The 20,751-nt window shown below is 36.6% G+C and overlaps 1 protein-coding gene and 1 non-coding gene across 5 annotated transcripts; both read right to left on the bottom strand.

The window, feature by feature from the left end:
* Positions 1 to 5,297: 5,297 nt before the first annotated feature.
* Positions 5,298 to 10,711, bottom strand: LOC148876636 (glycine-rich domain-containing protein 1-like). Of its 4 annotated transcripts, XR_016101397.1 has the most exons (9): positions 10,185 to 10,711; positions 9,163 to 9,327; positions 8,032 to 8,149; positions 7,692 to 7,946; positions 7,454 to 7,529; positions 6,131 to 6,246; positions 5,901 to 6,007; positions 5,695 to 5,815; positions 5,298 to 5,594 (listed from the first exon to the last, which is right to left on the bottom strand). XR_016101397.1 is itself a non-coding variant. In XM_088952417.1 (8 exons), the coding sequence occupies exons 1-4, from the start codon at positions 8,530 to 8,532 to the stop codon at positions 7,521 to 7,523; spliced, it is 645 nt and encodes a 214-aa protein (XP_088808543.1). In that variant the 5' UTR covers positions 8,533 to 8,663; the 3' UTR covers positions 5,298 to 5,594; positions 5,695 to 5,815; positions 5,901 to 6,007; positions 6,131 to 6,246; positions 7,454 to 7,520. The 4 variants fall into 4 exon arrangements, 3 of the variants coding, with proteins under 3 accessions (XP_088808543.1, XP_088808528.1, XP_088808535.1); XM_088952417.1 differs by lacking the exons at positions 9,163 to 9,327; positions 10,185 to 10,711 and adding an exon at positions 8,270 to 8,663; XM_088952402.1 differs by lacking the exons at positions 7,454 to 7,529; positions 9,163 to 9,327; positions 10,185 to 10,711 and adding an exon at positions 8,270 to 8,663.
* Positions 10,712 to 13,792: 3,081 nt separating this feature from the next.
* Positions 13,793 to 13,865, bottom strand: TRNAK-UUU (transfer RNA lysine (anticodon UUU)). The gene has a single exon. It is a non-coding gene; the product is annotated as a tRNA-Lys (tRNA).
* Positions 13,866 to 20,751: the final 6,886 nt, after the last annotated feature.

Here is a 20,751-nt window from a genome sequence, read left to right as displayed (position 1 = left end):
AGAGATGTCAGGAGCAGGTTGTTGTATTGATAGTTATGCAGACGATATCATCATTACAGGGAGTTGGAGTTCAGAGATACAGAAATTGAAACAATTCCTTGCATCCAAATTTGAAGTGAAAGATCTAGGACTCCTAAAGTATTTCCTTGGGATCGAAGTTGCCCATTCAAAAAGGGGTATCTTTGTCTCTCAAAGGAAATACACCCTTGATCTATTACGGGATATAGGTAAGTTAAGTGCATGGCCAACAGACACTCCTATGGATGCAGACCACAAGTTAGGTGACTGTAATGGTGAACCTCTGAAAGATGTAAAGCAGTTCCAAAGGTTAGTGGGAAAGTTGATTTATCTGTCCATGACCCGTCCAGGTATTGCCTATTCAGTTGGAGTTATGAGCCAGTTTATGCACTCTCCTAAGAAGCCACACATGGAGGCAGCAGAGATAGTCCTTAGATACCTGAAGAAACATTCAGGAATAGGCCTACTATTCAATAAACACAATCACCTGAAGGTGGAAGTTTTTATAGATGTTAATTGGGCAGGAGCATTGGATGATAGAAAGTCCACTAGTGGGTATTGCACATTTGTGGGAGGAAAAGAGCAAGAAGCAAAGTGTGGTAGCAAGATCAAGTGCAGAAGTTAAGTATAGAGCTATGGCACATGGGGTGGCTGAAGTCCTTTGGCTAAAGAACCTCCTAGGTGATCTTGGAGTTGTTGTTCATAATCCTATGTCTCTTTATTGTGACAACAAGGCTGCAATAAACATCGTCAGCAACCTGGTTCTACATGAGAGGACTAAGCATATTGAGGTGGATAAGCACTTCATAAGAGAGAAACTGGAAAAAAGGAAAATTTGTATCCCTTATATCAACACCAAGGAACAACTTGTTGATGTTCTCATGAAAGAACTTCCGTGTTTGAGGCACAATGAGCTATATGACAAGCTAGGCATGATAGACATCTTCAGCCCAACTTGAGGGGGAGTGTTGTAAGGCTTGAGTGTTCATTGTAATTGATGTTAGTGGGACAGTTTCAGTTACTAGTCTTTTCTTTACTAGATCTTTCCTTTTTCTCCTTTTCCTATTGTTCTTATTCTAGGATATGCTGTCAGGGGCATACTTGTAATTTTGCCTTTTTATAAAGATTAATATAAATAGAAAACTGGCGGTTGTCAGTACTGAGTTTTTTGCCTTTCCTTTCTATCATCTGTACCTCTCTCTCTCTCTCTCTCTCTTTTTCATCGCAAGAAACTACATAACCCAAAAGAGTCGGTATCAAGTGCCTGAAAAGACTGAAAAAGTAAAAAATCGGGAAGCTTCAAATGAAGTTGTTGGTCGTTCTACATTGAAAATAGCCTTTCTAGTTGTTAGAGATGTTGTTCACACTTTTTTTAATCCTCAAACTTTACTCCTGGTGGGGGAGGCCACCGGAATATTTTATTAATGTACTCAAAGAATAGAAACCTAGGAGGGGGGACGTAAAAAGCCTTACCCCTCGAGAAAATCTATTTACATAGAGATTATTAGTATTATAAACATTAAATACACATAAGATTAGATTATCTCCAAAATAAGCCAAAACAAACCCTAACTAAACCACAAAAAGGGAATACCACGACCATCATGTTATAGAAGTCTTTGAGTGTCAACTGGAAGATCCTCGACGGAGTTATAAATCAGATTGCTAGTTGAACTGTTGCCCCTCTTGGAAAGATTATCTACGATTTGATTCACTTCTCTGTAAATATGTACAAATTGTAAATCCATATCTACCTGGTAGTTCTCCATGATGCCCATCCAATACCATAGCTGCCAAGGTGTTGTACAACACTTAATGAGCACATCATGTTAGATTTTTTAATCCATTTCAATCCACTGATTTTAATTCCCATGGATCTAGCTATTTCAACTCCTTCAAGCATAGCTTTCACCTCAGCATTTAAGCTTCGCATTGTTCCATACCAGTTTTGAAAAGCCACTACAAAGTTGTTCCTACCATCTTGAATTATTCCTCCCCTCCACTCGAACCTGGATTTACTCTTGAAGAATGAAGATCCGCTCTAAAGAAACCCATTGGGGCTGGTTGGATGTAATAGCACATTTAATCTAGAGCACTTCAATGGTGGAATTTTAATACCCAAACCATTTAGGGACAGCCTCTATATTGGGGAAAGGAAAGAGGTTTCCTTACCCAGGTCTGCAATTTCCTAAACCCAACGTTTTATTTTCCAAATCACCTATTGGGAACATGTAAATTTCCCTTCCATCCGCCTCCGCCATCGCTCTTTCCAGATTTCCCAAGGAATCAAACAGGATAAAGACTTCAAAGTTCTAGCCAATTAATTGATTATGTGCATTTCTAGATGCATGCTGATATCCACCTAAAATGAGACCAAATTTTTCTTCGCCAAGCAACTTCAAACAAATAAGTGATCCATATCCTCAATTTGAGAATTTTTCAATAGCAGCATTTCGACACCATGAAGATCCCTAGAGTCTGAATGTCAAGGTCAACCCTGACTTAGTGACTTTTGCTTTCATCAGCCACCGAGTAAAGAAGCTAATCTTCAAGGGTATCATATGGCTCTAAATGGCCTCCCCCCAGGCGACCTCTCCCTATCTATTTCAGATCAAATTCCAAGTTGACTTGGTAGTGAACACCATCATTGCTAGCTATCTAGATCAATTTGTCTTTGTCTGTTGGATAATCGAATCCTAGAGCCTCTAGTTAAATTAATCATTTCGTCATTCAGGCCGAGATTTTGTAATTGCCAGTCTTCATTCTCATCTAGAACATTTTGAACTTGAACCTGAGTATCTATTTTGTCCATTCTGGAAACCATATCAATCAAAGGTCCCATATCTAGCCACTTATCTAACCAAAGATTAACATATCCAGTGCCTATAAGTAGCCACTTAGAACCTTTCACCACTTCTTCAATGAACCCAAAATTAATTTTCCAGGTCCAAGTTGCTCATAGGGGGTAAGAAGAAATGTAGAAGTGTTGATGTTTTAGATATTTGGCTTTAAAGAACGAAGCCCATAGAGACTGCTGAAATAACGTTCTCCACAAATCCTTAAGCGTGAGGGAATGGTGGATATCAACTAACTTAATTTTGAACCTGTAACCCTCCTTCCTTGAATGGGTAAGACAGATTCTGCCATTTAACCCATATATGTCATTTGTCTTGCTTCCCATCCGATCCAACCAAAGAAACTCCGAAAAAAATCTTCTCTATACACCCCAGTACTCCCATTGGTGTGGCTACTATAGCAATTAACATATGAATAGGAATCCTGGAGAGCACATGTCGGATAAGAATCATTTTACCTCTAGCGGAGAGAAGCCTACTTTTCCATCCTGTCGTCTCCGTATAAATCTTTGAGGTTAATTCCTCAAATTAAGTGGACTTCAGTCTTCCCTTACTAATTGGGACTCCCAAGTATGTGGAAAGGAGTTTGTTACAAGTAAAACCTGTAATTCTCTCTATTAATTATCTGAATCTAGGCTAGTGAAGCTTTTGCTAATGTGAAGAAGCAGCTCTTCCTTTTGTTTATAAGCTGACCATAGCACTTTTCATATATGTGAAGCACCTCCATTCCTCTCTCCAGAGCCCTTTCTTTTCCTTGGTGAAGACTATGGTGTCGTCTGTGTACAAACAATGAGTGACCAAAGGGCAGCCTCGAGAGGAAACATAGCAGTTCTCTATCATTTCATTAATTCCCACATCTAATCACAGCTTGAATCTGAACTTCCTCAGCCAACAGGAAGAGGTAAGGGGAGAGAGGATCTCCTTGCCGCACCCCTCTAGTAGATTTAAAGAAACCAATCACCACTCCATTCCATATTGTCGAAAACCAACAGTTTTGAACTGTTTAAATGATGAGCTCCACCCATTTTGCACTAACAACAAATCTAAGAAGCACCCATTTTGACGGGAAAACCAGTTTAATCGATCATAAGCCTTTGTTGTGTCCAATTTTAAAACCACATTTCCTCCCTGCACTTTTCCATCAGTATCAGCCACAAGTTCCTGAACAATAGTTATATTATCCACAGTATTCTTCCCTTTAATAGAGGCACCTTGTTCTAGAGAAGCCAACTTATCCAAAATACCCGAGAGCCATTTAGTACAAATTTTGGCAATTATTTTATAACAATGATTACCAAGAATAATGGGGTGGAAATCTGAAAATTATTCCGAAGTTGAGCACTTGGGAATTAAGGAAACAAAGAAAGCAGTGTAACAGAGATATTGCTGAATGTTAGGAGAAAAGAGAAAACAAAGAGAAGTCAGAGAAAATAGGGAGAAAGCGAAGCCTTTCTACCATTTATTTAATAAGCATTGAAACCAAACAATTGTTTCATTTTGCTTCATCTGCAATAAACGTCAACGCCTATGTGATGTTGATGTGGTGGCATTTTTTCAATAAACGCCAACGGAACCAAACATCCCCTATGTCATCAAAGTCATGCATAGCACCCAGAGTAGGATCCCTGCAACCAATCTTCTGGAGATAATAGAGTTGAAATCACCTGCTAACAGCCAAGGTTCATTCAAATATTGTCCCACGTTTTTAATTCTTTCCCAAAGAGGTCTACATTCATGCCCATCACACTTCACATAAATTATAGACGACAAATGACATAAAAGAATTTGTACCAGACATTCTCACACAAACAGTTAACATTTGTTCAGAGTTATCCACACAATCAATATAGAAATTATCATGCCAAAACAACCAGATTTTGTTAGCATCATTTTTCATCCAATTTTGTAAATGTATCCCCCTACTAAATCAACAAGATGATGCTGAATAACACTACAAAAATAAACAGTCGAAGCCGGCGGACCAGAGACCGCCGGCTTAGGCCTTTGGACCACTGCCTTATCCGTCCACCATCTAAGCGGGTGCCGCCTTAGGTCAGGACCGTCGGCTTAGATAAGAAAGACCGACGCCTTTGGTGGCCGGTCCAAAAATGGTTTGAGAATCTCTAAAGAGGCAGTTTATCAGGACCGCCAGCTTAGATATGTTAAAAGCGGCAATCTGGACCACCACCTTAGACTTCACCACTCAAGCCCATGCCCCTCTTAGATGGCATTCGGAACCGTCGCCTTAGATTTTTATGACCGCCGCCTTTGGGTACACCAAACATTCTTCCCACATTTTAGGCGGCGGTTTTGGATCTTTATGATCGTCGGCTTAGATCCTATTTTTCTTTTTTTATATACCTTTTGTACATGCAATTTCTTAATGCAAATTCCATAACAATTATACATAAAACTTAAACATGTAGAACAATGCAATTCAAAACAAAATTTATTAATTTCACCATTAATTATTATAATGTCTAAAATAAATTGTTCAAATAAAATGCCCAATTGTTCAAATAGAAAAGGTTAAAAAAATAAAATTCTCAACAATACAATGTCCATTTTCCATGTAATCATAGAAGAGGAGGTTTCCATGTAGGAAGTGAATATACGGCTTGCAAGCTCAAACTCTCTTAAGTTGTGTTGATATTGAGTGTTAAGGCACTTAATGGGTGTGAATAGTCATGTCCATGTGCAGCAAGACAAGTGTTGGAGAACCTGAAATGAAAGGGAACAAAATCAAATAAGCATTTGAAGGGGGGGACGGGGGGGAGTTAAAACTAAGAAGAACACAAGTGTTGATATCTTCGAAGTAGACCTGAATGCAAAATGCTAATCCCAATATATTGTTGGCTAGCCAATGCTTCTCTTTAGCTTACCACTTGAATCTCAACAACACGTGGCTCCTTCAGTCTCCAAGGAAGATCTTTTGCAAGGGCCTGCATACAAACAGGCAACGTTATGACAAACAAAAGGAGCTCAATTCCTGCTAATCAAGTTTCTAGAATACGAAAGAAAGCATGCCTGTCTCATTTCTTCAAGATAATAGAACCATTTTTGTCCACATCAATTGCATCAAATTGATCTTTAAGATAAGCAAGCTCCTCTTCATCAAGTGTTCTAGCCAAGGCCTGCAAGATGAAATAAATGCAGACATAAGAATAATTGAGCTCTTTAAGTGCAAGTCATGGTGAAGATATTTGGCCCTTGAGACAATGGACTCCAAGTTTCAAACCAAGAAAATCACTTCTTACCCTTAGTGCAAACTGCTTCAACCGACTGTACTTCACAAATTGCCGCATATTAGATAGCACTGATATATCCACAGGGATCTCTGAGGCACCTCCCCCTTCTCTGACCCAGGGGTGTGCTAGAAAAAATGGTAATGCCAGGAAGAAGATTACATATAACCCAAGCAAAAAGATGTGAATCATGTGATATATGCAAAGAATGAGTCTCACCATCTGGATACATTTCCTACTTGCTACAAATTACTAAATGCCATAAATTTTAAAGGTTTCTTAAGTCATTTCTATGGGAAATTTATTTTCTCTTTTTTCTTTACTGTTTCTGTGGAGGGGACAGTATCATATATTTCTTTGACACACAACTAGCGATTCATGACTACTATGCATTGCCCTACTGCTCTTAATTCAGAAAAATAGTTGCTGAAATCTAATTAGAAAAGGTATCCAAGTCAAACTACAAAACAAATACAAAATTTGAACAATCTAATTAGTCGGTTGCATTCAATGGGGCTACACAACAGGGAGGATATCCCATCCCCCAAACCTCATAAGCCCCCGACCACATTGAAGGTGGCAGGATCCCAAGTCTCTGCTACAACCAACCAGGGACCTTATAAACTGAATCAGTTGGAACCCCACCCTCCATGCATGTAGGTACAAACCATTTGAAAAAGAGAACAAAGTTATGCCACTTTCTTCCTTTTTCTAAGAAACCCTAGCTCCCATAGCCCATATGATTTATTTTCTTCTTTCAAATTGTTTGAATTCACATTTTAAACCCAACATTTTCCTTTCACATATTTATCCTTCAAACTTCACTTAAAGGTTACCTCATAGTCATCAAAGTCTGTGATGCCTGGATATGTTTGGACATAAGTGGACAAGATATCAGGCTAGAAAATTGGACTAAGATTGAAGTTCTTGCCATGGTATGACAATCATGTATAGGTCTTTGAATAACTATGATTGTGTTTGGATTGAGGTGCAGAAGTCAAATAGTGGAATGGATTCCATGGTTCTACGAATAATGTAAAGACATCTACCTCCAATTCATTCTATTATGTAATGAACTGACAAAAAATGCAGCACAACATCCACTACTTCACATATTCTGCTTCCCCTTTTCAGATCTGAACAACAGAACATGAAAGGTATTGGATTCAAGAATACTTTTCTATCTTCAATTTTCATTTCCATTATAATCTAAAGACGGACTTGATGGAAAAAAATCCATATTTCACTTTTTATCAACAACGGTAATCAATTAGATTTATTAATTTAGTGGCAAACATGCAAAAGTTAGTGTCAGAATATGATAGAATCGCATACATTCCCTCTTGCAGAATACGAATGAGCTCTTTTAGAATTGCACTTCATAAGAAAGTTCTCTCCATGCTCATGTAGCCTACCACAGAAATAAATGCAAAGGAAATATGTGAACTTGGTAAAGTCTAACAAAGAATTCCATAAAACTGTTTTAAATCTTCAGTACTGTAAGATAATAAATTAACTATACAATATGTCCATCAGCATGTGCAATAAACAGGCATGAAATCCTCATAATTACCTGGTAAAAGAAAGGGCTCTGCCTTTTAACAGCTGAAATCAAATCATATTTTGTGCATCTAAGAGCCTCTGAAAACTTTTCATCAATATTTTTTGATAAAGAGATGCCCAAGTCAAGCTTGTATGGCTCTTCAGGATACAGTCTGTTCCAAATTTCTTTAGTTTTCTTTGTGGAAGCACCTTGAATGGTCGACACAACATTACGATTGTCAAGGATCCTCCCACAAAATTCCTCACAGTCTGCTTTGTACTGGACCTGAGTAACAAAACCAATGAAGCCAGATTTGAAAATTTTATTATACACAAATTTTAAAAGGAAAAGTTATCTTGCAAAGATATACCGGGTTGAGCCTATGACAGTGCCAGATCCATTCACATTCAAGAGGCACAACCAAAGGGCCTTCTGAAATCCAAGGCTCATCTTGTTTTGCAAGCAAGGGAAGCCAGCAAGCCTTGTAGCTGAAATTTTACACATCAGAATTCAGTCATAGGGGTCAAACATGCAATTGCAGTATTCACATAATCTATCTTCCTAGAATGAAGTCAAAATAGTAATCAACCGTGGAGATTGAGAATAACCAATATTTATATTGAAGGTTCAACAGTTGAGGTCTGCATCTACTGAAGAACTTTCTTTCCTTTTCTTTCACATTTGTAGGCAGGGTGCAATTATAGGGTTTCATGAATGGTACTGCCCAAGTCCAACTATGTAACAGGGATAAAACCTTGTCTGCTTCTCCAATCAACAAATAGCTAGTAATTACTGTAATCATCATCATTATAAATTGCTTAAGACACATTTTAAGGCCCAGTTGATATTCCTTATAACATGATTGCATCATCTTCCCATAGTAGATCTTATAAACCAGTATTTAACTTATATAGTTTTCTTTAAGTAGGGGCTATTGCTTAATGTGAGGGTAAAATCTCAGACTAACAACCCTGAAAACAGAGCTCCAATCTATGACCAGCCATGTACAAGCTAAAAATGCTGAAAGTTGGGACCAACATTGGGCAATGGCCTTTTCCACTTGTCCCTAACACTTCAAAATAGGACACATACAAACTGCGTATCTTCAAAGGTCAAAGGTGGTTGTCACCAACTAGGAATGGCAACGGGACGGGGACCATACTCCATGTCCCCCAACCCCAATCCCTGTTGGGGATAAAAATGACTCTCCATTCCCGATCCCCTTGGGGTGGGGCAGTGAATTCACTCCTCATACCCGGTCGGGTATCACTATCAATCCGCGTCCCTGCCAAGGCAATCTCCATCTCTGACCCCATTGAATCAGGGAAGCCGGGTATTCGACGGGGACAGGAAAATTGCCATCCCTATTACCAACACCTGACAATTTGAAAACATCACAAAGAAAAGAAAAGGAAATTAAGTCCATGATGTACCAAGATACATGCCAAATGAAAACCATGAATCAAAAAGTATTGATAAAACAACTTGTTAATCTACATACTTGTAAATAGCATAGTACAGAACAGGACCATCATAGAGACATCGGTTCCTATCAACAGTTGCTAGAAATTCCAGCTGCTGCTATGACGTCTTCACTTACGACAATCTTCTGTGCTTCAAGCCACTCTAGTTCTTGTTCCTTCTCCATTTCTGTGTAGGGGAATTACTAGATGACAGATACAGAATATCACTCTCCTAGGATATGAATTCAAATAAGTGGAAATCGTTTTCTACGGTCCAGTAAGATTTCAAAAAAAAAGGAAAAGAAATGAAATGAAAACATCAATCGACATTTGCAATATGCTAACCATGGATTCTTTCGATCTTTCTTGAAAATTATGTACCTCAAAACAACGATAGTTTATTCTATGATCACCCAAATATCAATACCATTTATTATCATCATTTCTTTCTAACCAATCTGATTAAGATGGGAATATGGGATAACAATAGCAAAAGAGAAAAGAAGTTATTCTAATTCAATAAGAATTAGATCTTGCTCACAATCTACAAAATGCAAAGATGGCATTAGATATTATTATTCAAAATTCAGATGGAATAACAGTGACATAAGAGAAAATCAAGTCAATCAACAATGCAACATCCAACTAAGACCAAGGACTTACATAATTAAACCGGGAACAAAACATCGATAATAGGTAAACAGAACCTCAAAAAAATACTGGCATAGTTATTTGGACATAATTGAACAAAGAATGGTAGTATGAACCAAACTACGTACGACCATTTAAACAAGCAGATGAGTAGATGCAAGGGGTTAAAATCTGAGGAAGTGGAAACACCAAAGTCAACGAGAAGCTACAGTTGGTGCTTTAACGTTCAATTCTATAAACTATTTACAATAACACTTTGGGGAAATAACAGGAGAAAACGGTTATTTGATTCGAATTGAAGAGCCAACGACGTAATAGGATTATCAAGAAATAATCAAACGCCTATATAAGAATTTCATCGAGAAAGAGGAGATATCATAGAATTCTACGGAAAGAGCTAAGGACTCACTGTGAATGCTTCGCCGTCGGCCAAGGCTAGGAACTCCCATCTATGATCAATTCACAGCTTCGGTCACTCTATTTATTTTCCTCTCGCTAGTGGCTTCCTTCTGGTGGGACTTGGGAGTTGGGAGTGGACTGTACTGCATCTGCATTCGGCTCCTCAAACTCTGAATCTGAATCCAAACCCTTCTTCACAAATGTGCAGATGTTCTCCTCAACATCCTGAGCGGAGATTTTGAAACGAGCAGAAACCCTCTCTTTTGAAACGAGCAGAAAGCCTTGGCTCTTTCTCTCAACCGTGCGGCTCCCTCTTAGCTCTTTCACTCTCTTTTGAAACGAGCAGAAACCCTTGGCTTGGAGAAGATGCGAAGAGTCAACCGTTTGATCGTAAACCTTTCTGCAATTTATCTTGCTCGTGAACCTTTCTCTCTTCTTCAAAATTCCTCTTCCTCTGCAAGGTTCTATGCTGGAAAGACTTCTGCCTTGTCGAATAGGAGCCTTCGCGCGGGAGAAAGAAATTTTTGCCTCCCTGCATTTGGTCTATGGAACCGGAATTTAGACTGGTTTATTTCCGGTTTAATTATAAAATCTACCGAAGGTATTAATATACACTATTGCCACCTCAAACATCCCTATAGTGGCGGTCACAAGGACCGCCGGCTCTAAACCACCGGGTTAGGTCATTTTTCTTGTAGTGTAATTTTCTTCAATCTATGAATTAAGGAGGGACTGTTAATCCCTCTAATATTTTAGAAAACTCCGTTCATGAGGAACTGGTTGAGATTTTCTTACCTGGATCAGCTTGTGACCTAGTGAAGGGCCTCGGACCATCTGTAGGGTATATTTTCCTATTTCTCTTCTTCTTTGTTGTGACCTATGTCCAAAAACCACCCCTGGCTTGCCTTTCATCATCAGAGAGACTACACGAAGTTCGTGTTGGATCTACCACCAGCAGAGTATCAAAACATTTTTTCTTCAATCTTTTGTCAAGTATAGATTTGGATTGTTTAAGTTCCTTCAAAGTGGATAACCGATCTGGTTTTCGAGAGGAATCCACTATCGTCTTTGTCTGGTAAAAGCCCATATCATCCACAGTAGGGGTCTTCAACTTTCTTGGGGACTGAGGTAAAAGCTCGACTTTTGATTTCTCTGAGTCAGAGTGGACTTCCATTGTTTCTTGAATCAGATCAGAAATATGTTCTCAAGGCTTCTCCAGAGAGAGAGAGAGGATCAGAAACTGATGGGTCTATAGTTGTACTCCCATAGGGTTTTCGGTTTTAGGAATAAGAGAGATGAATGTTATATTTACATTTCGATCCAGTTTCCCCGAGTCAAACAAAGCTTTGATAGTCAAACAAACAGAATCTCCAATAATATTCCAGAATTTCTTAAAGAAAAGAACATTTAACCCATCCGAGCTTTCAAATTCTTCATGGAGAGTAGAGTATTAAAGATTTCCTCATTAGTAACTTCTTGGCTTAATTTCCTCTGGAACTCTATACTTATACTGGAAATGAGGGCAGGGTTCTCATGGGCAGTACTTAATCTGGCATGTTGTGGGTAGACATGGGCAGAGTTCTCGTGAACAGGAGATCCGGAGTTGCTTCATGCATGCAATTAGCGTTGTATATTAGTTCTTGCAGCCTTTTAATAACTTCTTCTATCTCCCACTCCACTGCTCCCTTTGGTAATCAAAGTAACCAATTTTGAAAGCTTTAAAGATTGCCTTGTCAGCAATGTTAGACTAAATAATAGGAGCCCATATTTCCTACTCGCTTTTCCTACCCACTCTCTACCAGCTGTGAATTGGAGCCACACATCTCTACCCATAGAGAGTGAGTAGGAAATCCAGAGTGAAATAATAGCACTCTAAACTCTGCCCCACTGGAAACTTTAATCCCTTCCCGAGTTCAGAATTTAAAGCTATGTTTGTTCATTTTTCTGCGCCTCAATCTTTTAATTCTTGCTCATTCTATGCAAGAATGGGCAAGAATTAATAATATTAGAGTGTTTGATTATAAAATTTTTGGAATAGGCTACATTCATTTTAGAATGAAAAATTAGCCCCACATCACAAAAATTGAATAGCATTTGAACAAAAATAATCATGCCCCATCTTGCTTATTTTCATTCTTTGAGAAAATTCTACCTACAAAACTGTTGTTATAGATGTTTACTTTTGCAAAAGTACTTTTACGAAAATACTTTTACATAAAAACGCTTTTACGAAAACATTTTTATATAAAAACACTTTAATAAAAGTATTTTTAAATGAAAACACTTTTATAAAACTATTTTTATAAAAGTAAATTTATAAAAAATACTTTTGCGAAAGTACTCGCATGCGCATGCATGCATGAATTGCGTACTTATATAATCAGCTGGCTTGTATCGTCCCCACTCTAACAGTACTCCCATGCGCATGGCATACATTCATCGGTAGTAAGAAATAAGAATGGGGGGTTCGAGTGATAAATGGAAGGATCGGTCTTTCCTTTCAGTGCATGCGCTATCATCATTAATACCAGCTTCAGTTTCAGTATTTCGATCGTATAAAATACTACTTCCAGTCCTGATCCAATAAACATAAGAGCAAATAGTCTTCTGAGCGGCAAAACGGAATCTGTCTTATGGACAGACCCCACCTCGCCAAGACAGCCTTCATCGTCACCCTGACCAGTCGAGAGGGAAGATGAAGTGCTTTTTGAAGTTGAGTACTTGCAGGGAGGAATATATATGTTGTTTTGGAACTGCACAGCAGCCCAAGCACCACCTTTGTATTGAAGAACTTTCTTGAGAGAATTTGAGGCAAACCACGTACGGAGGCCAGACCTCGACTTCTTCTTCTTCCTCCCTGATCAGCTCAATTAAGCTAGGGAGCAGTAGAAGTACTAGAACAAAGAGGTTCCACCATGCATGCATCTTGGCCGAACTGCAGTTACGTTCTTACTATCAGCAAGATGTTGAGAATTGTAGTTTCAACCATTGAGGAGGCTAGGGCAGAGGTCCTAGCCACAACTGAACAGATCTTAATTAGATAAAACAATATTGTTAAGCTGGCGAATTCTTTTCTTTTCTTTTTTTTCTTTTTTTTTTTTTTTTGTTTTATTGCCCTAGCTTGATACCCATATCACGCAAGGGCCGTTCAAAGAGGAATACAAATGATCAGAATCCAAACAACTCCACCGGCAAACCAACCCATGCAAAGAAGCGAGAGAAATGAATAAAAACGAAAACAGTTAAAAAAGCAAAAGGGTGAAGCTTGCAAACTAATTAAAGTAAGAGTGAAGGTAAATGAGACATCCCTAATCCAAAATCCAGCCATCGCCTGAAGGTCTTTCGGTATTTTCTCACGGACGTTGATCCGACGTGAGCACCCCTAACTCAGTGGCGCTGTTGATTACAGCTGATGAAGTCCCACCATCTAAAAGCATGGCTTACACAGACCGATCGATATGCTAGCTTGTGCATGAAATAAAAGAAAGGAAAAACAGTTAGCAATGTACTGGCGCAGGGATTTTAAGAAGCAGCAGAAGAGCATCACACATGAGAATTTTGGCAGGGATTTGAAACTCCAATTCATCGTAAAGGGATGAAGATGCCAGAAGACTCAAACGCCGTCTGTGGGATTCGAACCCACGACCACATGGTTAAAAGCCATGCGCTCTACCGACTGAGCTAAGACGGCAATTCATATTTTAACAGAGAGTTCATTTATAAAATAATATTAGATATACTTCCTCTCAGTTGTCTCATGTTTTGGGGTAGTAAATGATAATTCCAGAAAGCGAATTCGAAGAATTTTAGATGGCAGTTGCAGGTGAGGGGTGGAGATTTTAAGGCATAGGGGACCACGACTCCCCTCAAGACCACCACCCCTTTCTCTGCCCCTCGTTTAGGGGAAGTGACACCCCAAGGTTTTTAAAATCCGACTGGACGGGGAACCGTTCTGGGTCCGTTCCCGTGTCAAACGGTCTGACCGTCCGGTTTGAATGGATAGCCTGTCCTGATAGAAAAATTTTTTAAATTTTAAAAAACTCAAAAGAACGGCTAAAATAGTTCTTGGGTCAAATGGTTTGATAGACTGCTTGGGTTAGCAGTTTGCTGACCAAATCAGTAGTTTTTTGTCAAAAACAGTTTTGGGGTTAAACGGAACTGGTTCCCAATTTTTCCGGTCCATCCAGTTTTGAAAACATTGTAACACCCCCTCCCTCAAGGGCAAAGATTAAAGTATTGGTATTGGGTGTTGTATCGGAAATTCGAATACAGATACGAATATCAATACACTTTGGAAACATAGATACAAATGAAAAATGTGGATATGTTAGGAAAATACATACAAATTTCATAAATAAATTAATAATATTAAATTTAAAGTTAAAATAATTATATGCAAATTCATAATTTTTAATTATTAAAATAATTATTCCATTATTAATATTTTTATTCTATAACTTTTCTGAAATAAAAACCATTTTCTGATATAAATATAGGTTATTGGATTTGATAGATCAATTTAATATTATATTCTTGAATATTTTGTAAATAATATTTTTATTTTTGTAAATAATAAATATGTTATTTTATTTAAATTAAAATAATAGTTTATAATTTATAAAAGTATATAAAAAATTTTAAGATACTTATTATGTGCAGATTTATAAATTTTAAGTAATAAAATAATTATTCTATTATTAATATATTTTATATAAATTTATTGAGATCAAAAGTCATGTTTTTATACAAATATGGATTTGATAGATTATTTATTCCATCAGTTTATAAAATATCAATTTATTGAAATAAAAAATTATGTCAAGGCAATCCCCGAACTTCAAAACATGTATTTGCACTAATATTTTTATATTTTTACTCTTTTTAAATTGAGCACCAAATTCGCCCTTTTAACTTTGTTTTCTTCTTTTCTTCTACCAATCTCGTATGTCTTGTTGAGAAATAATGGTGAATAATGAATTTTCGTCCCAACCATCTGATTATTTCATCTTATATACTTCTGAAGTGACTCCAAATATGCAAATTCAAAGAATCCAATAATGATGAAGCCAATAACGTACATTAATTTTGGTATGGAAGAATTGCTTTCTGAAATCTTGTGGTTTAGCATTTGGATCATAGTAAAAACCGTTTGACAGGAGTTCAGACCAATCGGTACTGTTTGACCTGAGAATCAGTGGGCAAACTAGTTTCATTTTTGGGCTGGTTTTTAAAACCATGAAAATAAAAGTAAATTTACACCATCGTGATTTTTTTTTATATGTTCAAATATTTTGATCAATGTATTTATCTTTTTTACTATACATATTTGTAATATTTGTACTTGTACTCTTCCCAAAATTGATTTGTATTCTCATAACCATAAATAAAACTCAATAAATTGTTGCTTTTTCAATGAATCGGACCTCTGCCTAATATCCATGAGTTAGACCTCTGCCTCCTCTTTGGAACCCTAAGGTCTTCATTGCAAGCTAAGATAACAACATGGTGATTGCTGAGGGAGTGCTTACAAAATAAATAAATAATTAAAAGATCACTACAACTAAGGCAATAGTGTACTGACGTGCAATTCAATTAAATTTCATGTTCTTCTGGTCCAGAGATTTGTTCACCGCTATCTATATCTAATTATCTATATCTAAACTACCATTGTTGAATTTGGTCCCTTTAGCTACTACTTATATTAAATTTATTCAATTCCCTCTTATTAAGTCTTACATTTAAAGTATTAAGGGGGTGTTTTGTAGTGTGGATGAGAAATTGGTGGGTGTGGAATGGTCCACACCACACCCTGTGGTAGGGACCAATCCACATCACGTCACAATCCACAATTATTTTGAACTATGAACAAACTGTGTGGATTGGATCAGTCCACACCCATAGTGGTGTTCTGTAGGCATGGTGTGGAATAGACCAATCCACTTTTTGCTTTAATGTATCTCATATGCATTTTATGAATGATCTACACAATTAACCATATCTAATTTTTGCATTTTATATGATAAATGTATTGAAAAATGCATCAACGAATTAATATTAACCAATAAAATATTAATTTTTATAAAAACAATAGCAAAATAATTAAAACTTTAAAAAATATTTAAATATATTATTTTATTGATAAAACATTAAAAATTAAAAAAAATTAGGTAAAATAATTAATATTTTATTAACAAAAATATGAAAATGTGAAACAGACAACAGGGTTTCATCCTTTTAGGGAAAGTGTGAAGTAAGGGATCAAAAATAGATTGTGGGTGGGCCTTAACCATGAGTTTTTGTCGTGGATGAGAAATTGGGGTGTGGACGGGACCGGTCCACAATAGCGTGGACCGGTCCCGTCCACAGCCAACCAAACAGGTGTTCATCCTATGGGTTTCGTCCACGAAATGAACATGGTGCTGAACATCGCCTAAATCCTATATGTACTATACATTAAATAAATGAGTTTTGTGGACTTTTCTTGATTAAAACACCCTTGCTTTTTAATTTGGTCCTTCTTTTGCCATGAGGACAAAAAGTATAACTTAGGTGTCATTTGATTGCACTTTTTAGAGGTCTAAATCTAAAAATGCTACTTTTCAGACCTCACCTCTTGTTTGCTTTTACCTCTTAAAATTGGTCTGAATCTTATTTTTAAATTTGAAAATAATAGACCTTGGGTCAGCTCTTAACGCACTCAGACGCGTTTCAGAGCTGGTGCATAGTCCAAAATATCTTTACAATATTTTGAAAATGACGCGAGTTACCCCTAATAACCCCAAACCCAAGAAACCTAAACATTCGACCTCTTTTTCTCTCTTGCTCTCTCTCTCTCTATCCACCCTGTCTTCCTGCTACTACCGCTACAAGTTGCAATGGCGACTCTCTCTCTCTCTCTCTCTCTCTCTCTCTCTCTCTCTCTCTCTCTCTCTCTCTCTCTCTCTCTCTCTCTCTTCACTCTGTCTTCCTGCCATCACTACTACAACTTGCAGCAGCGACTCTCTCTCTCTCTCTCTCTCTCTCCCCCTTGTCTTCCCACCACCACCACCGCCACTGCAACATGCAGCAGTAGTGATTCGATGAATAATAATAAATTTTTATTAATTAATAATTATAGTATTTTTATTAATTATTAATTATTTTAATATTTTTATTAAACATTAATTATTTTTTATTAAATTTACCTGTGTTATTTATTAATTATTAATTATTTTTATTAACAAGTAATTTTTAATTATTTCATTAATTTTTAAAAATTATTTTAATTTTATTTGTGTAAATTATTAATTTATTATTTTTTTATTTGTATTGTTTCAATATTATTTTGAGGTTGAAAATTATTTTTTATGAGATAATGCAAATTGAATTTAACATTTCCAAATAGTATGTTTTAGGAATAAAATAGTAAAATCAATAAATTTCATATGGTAAAGGGTTGATCCAACAGAAACAAACTTATGGAGTCAGATCCTCTAAAAAGTAGAAAAGCACCTATGCCTCTTTTCAAATTTCAAACACATTTAATATGTTTTAACTTTTAAAATCTGATTTTTTAGATTTATCAAACGCCACCTTAAACTATTACTTTTCACTTCATTCAATTCCCTCTCATGGTATTGACACTCATTTTCCTCCCTAGATCTTTTAGTTGAAGTTTTTTTTTTTTTACTAATAAATTCTACTAATTAAATCTATGCCAAATAATTTTAACAATACAAAACCAATGTGTTCAAACCTAACATGAAAACTAAACTATTTGTTTGTATTTGTGGTGGATATATATATATATATATATATATATATATATATATATATATATATATATATATATATATATATAGTTCAACTATTTGAGTCAAATGGATCAATCAATGGTCTCATAGTTAAATAATAAATGCTTAAAACTCTACTACATATAAAAGTGTGGATCAAGAGAAGGTTTTTCTGGACTAAAATTACCATCTATTTGTAAGGGTTGAAAATGTAACTTCAATCATTACTTTCCACCTCATTAAATCCCCTTTCATTATGTCTTATACTTAATGTATTAACTCTTATTTTCTCTTATTAAATCATATATTTAAGTTATTTTTTACTAATAAATACTACTAATTAGATCTATGTCAATATTTTTAACAATATAAACCTACATATTTTAAAAATGACTCAAAAGAAAATTCATTCTTTATCCACATAGTAGCTAAGCAATTCAACCATCCAAATCAAGTTGATTAACATATAAGGCTCCGTTTGGTTTGCAGGAAAATTTGGATGGGATGAGAAAGTGTGCAAATTTCACTTTCTACCGTTTGGTTATACAAGGGAAAATAATGAGAAAATTCATTTTCCCATGTTTTCTTGTGGGAAAATAATCAGAGGTAGATTTGAATTTTTTTGTCACCTTCTGTGTTTTTTCCCCTAGTTTGCCTTTTTTGTTTTAAGATTTCCATCATTGTAGAACTCTTTCTCTCTCTATTTACATAGTCACCTTTGCCATATGCCAAAAAAAACAACTTTGGATGAACCACTTACAATAAAATACATATAGAAAAAATTAATGATTCAAGTAATTGGTGTAATAAAGGCTAAATAAACAAAGGTGCTAAGAACGGCCATGAAGGGAAGCTAGACGTCCATAAACTGAATCCAGATCCCAGAATAAATTTTCAAACATCATTATCATTGTTATTTTGATAGTATGGTAGAATAAAAGACTTTATTAGAATGAAATATATTTTCTACCAGAAAAACAAAGAATGAAATATATTTATTTAAATGCCTGATATACTAAAAAAGAAGCACAAATGTGGTGTTAATGGTTAACTTATTCCTTTCCTGCCAAGCTTATGCATATTCTAAATTTGCATCATCTGGTACTTCATAGCTCTAGTTACTTATTTTGACTCCTAAATGTGTGAGCTTCCAAAGACCTATCAATTTAAATGAAGATCAATCCCTAACACAATCTCTCCTGGTACTATTGATTATAATCATAATCTTGGAGGCCTTCTACTAGAACTACCATTTTTTTTCTTTTCTTATGGAAAAGTTCAGAACTGCCATTTTTCTCTATCCCTTCATATGCAGGTCAAATCTAATGCTACATATGTATAAAGTAAAACAAACAAGTCAAAAGTCAAAACTTGAATTTTGTGAATTTTTACATAATAGGGCCTAGGGGTATTTCAGTTATTTAATTTTCTGCAGGTTTCAGCCCAAGTGTTTTATTAGTTGTGTTTAAAGTTTGAGTCATTTTTTTCAATAAGCAACAGGGTGAATTTCATTAAATAAGAAAAGAAACCACACTTGCTCAGAACCAAAGCAGGTAGGAGAAATTACAATAGATCCTCAGCATAGGCCAAAGAAAGCACAAATACAGTAGAACATAATAACCTTTTACAAATTACAATCTTGCGAGGGAATCAACTAGCATATTTGCACTACTGAGTGCCCAGATGAATGAGATATTCAAGCTGACACGTTTGGAGTGATCCAATCTCATTAACTGTCTAAACTGCCAAGGTATTTGTTCTTGAGAATTCATCCAAAAAATGACTGCTTGACAATCCCCCTCAACCACCATATTCGATAAATCCCTACTGGCCTATCAGTTCAAAGCCTTGAACTAAAGTCAACAGTTCTGCCCTAGAGAGTTTCCAAACCCAGATGGCCCTGAATAACTGAGAATTACATTGTCACCAGAATCCCTAACCACTTCTCCCAGAGGGAATTTAATTACCTGATCAATTTTCTTGCTTTCATTTAAATTCTACAGATGCAGCTGTTGATCGTTCCCTATCCACAATCCAATATTTTCTTTTGGAAACCTTTCTCCACACTTACCACCCATCAAGGCATGCTCAATCCTTTGAGTTGAGGATTTTTCACCAGCTGAAACATGAATCCTCTTTCACTACTTTGCATCAACGATGTGGTTTTCAACACACCCAGAGACTTGGATTTGTTCAACAATCTAACAACATGCATTCTCATTGCTAGACTTGAGATCTAAACAATACCCGCTCTTTGCAATTGGCTTATGGTGGTAGAAGCCCTAACCCTCCTGGTCCTGGAAGAAGAGGAGGAGCAAAAGTTCAACCAGAGGACTGGCAAAGCAAGAAGAGTCAAGAGGAGGGTATCATCACTTTGGCTGAGCTTGGCCATTATTGAATATTGATTGCTCCTCAAATGGAGATGGGAGGTGTTTCTTCGAGAGGGTCTTGGGAAAAAAAATAAAACGGCAGCACGGGCATTGCAGCTTGTGGTAGAGCCAATTTTCGTTGCAATAGCCGAACTAGTTGAGATTGAATAACGAGTACCAACAGGTTCCAAATTGCAAAGGAAACTTTATTCGAGGTCAACCACCTTTACCATCAACAGCCTCTTCTTGGCAATCTTCCCAATACACTGATCCGCCAGCACCTTCAACTGATGCATTACTGACGGGTCCTCTGGCAGCCCGATCCAGGGATCGAACAGAGGAGTGAACTCAAACTGCTTGATAAGTGGCAGGGCTCAATCAACAATAGAAGGCGGGTTGTAGTTCACGTCAATGACGTTCCTGCCTCTGATAATTT

This window comes from Nelumbo lutea, chromosome 1 (assembly GCF_056320005.1).
Source record: "Nelumbo lutea isolate HS-2025 chromosome 1, American lotus-T2T, whole genome shotgun sequence".
Lineage (NCBI taxonomy): Eukaryota > Viridiplantae > Streptophyta > Magnoliopsida > Proteales > Nelumbonaceae > Nelumbo > Nelumbo lutea.
Note: the sequence above shows the minus strand (reverse complement) of the source record. Positions and strands in the feature narration are given on the sequence as shown.

Coding starts and splice junctions, on each gene's coding strand:
- LOC148876636 (XM_088952402.1), bottom strand. CDS start 8,532: ATGATGCAATCATGTTATAAGGAATATCAACTGGGCCTTAAAATGTGT. Junction 7,947..8,031: donor ACTGTCATAGGCTCAACCCG/GTATATCTTTGC, acceptor TTTGTTACTCAG/GTCCAGTACAAAGCAGACTG. Junction 6,247..7,691: donor AGAGCCCTTTCTTTTACCAG/GTAATTATGAGG, acceptor CATTTTTTCTAG/CACACCCCTGGGTCAGAGAA.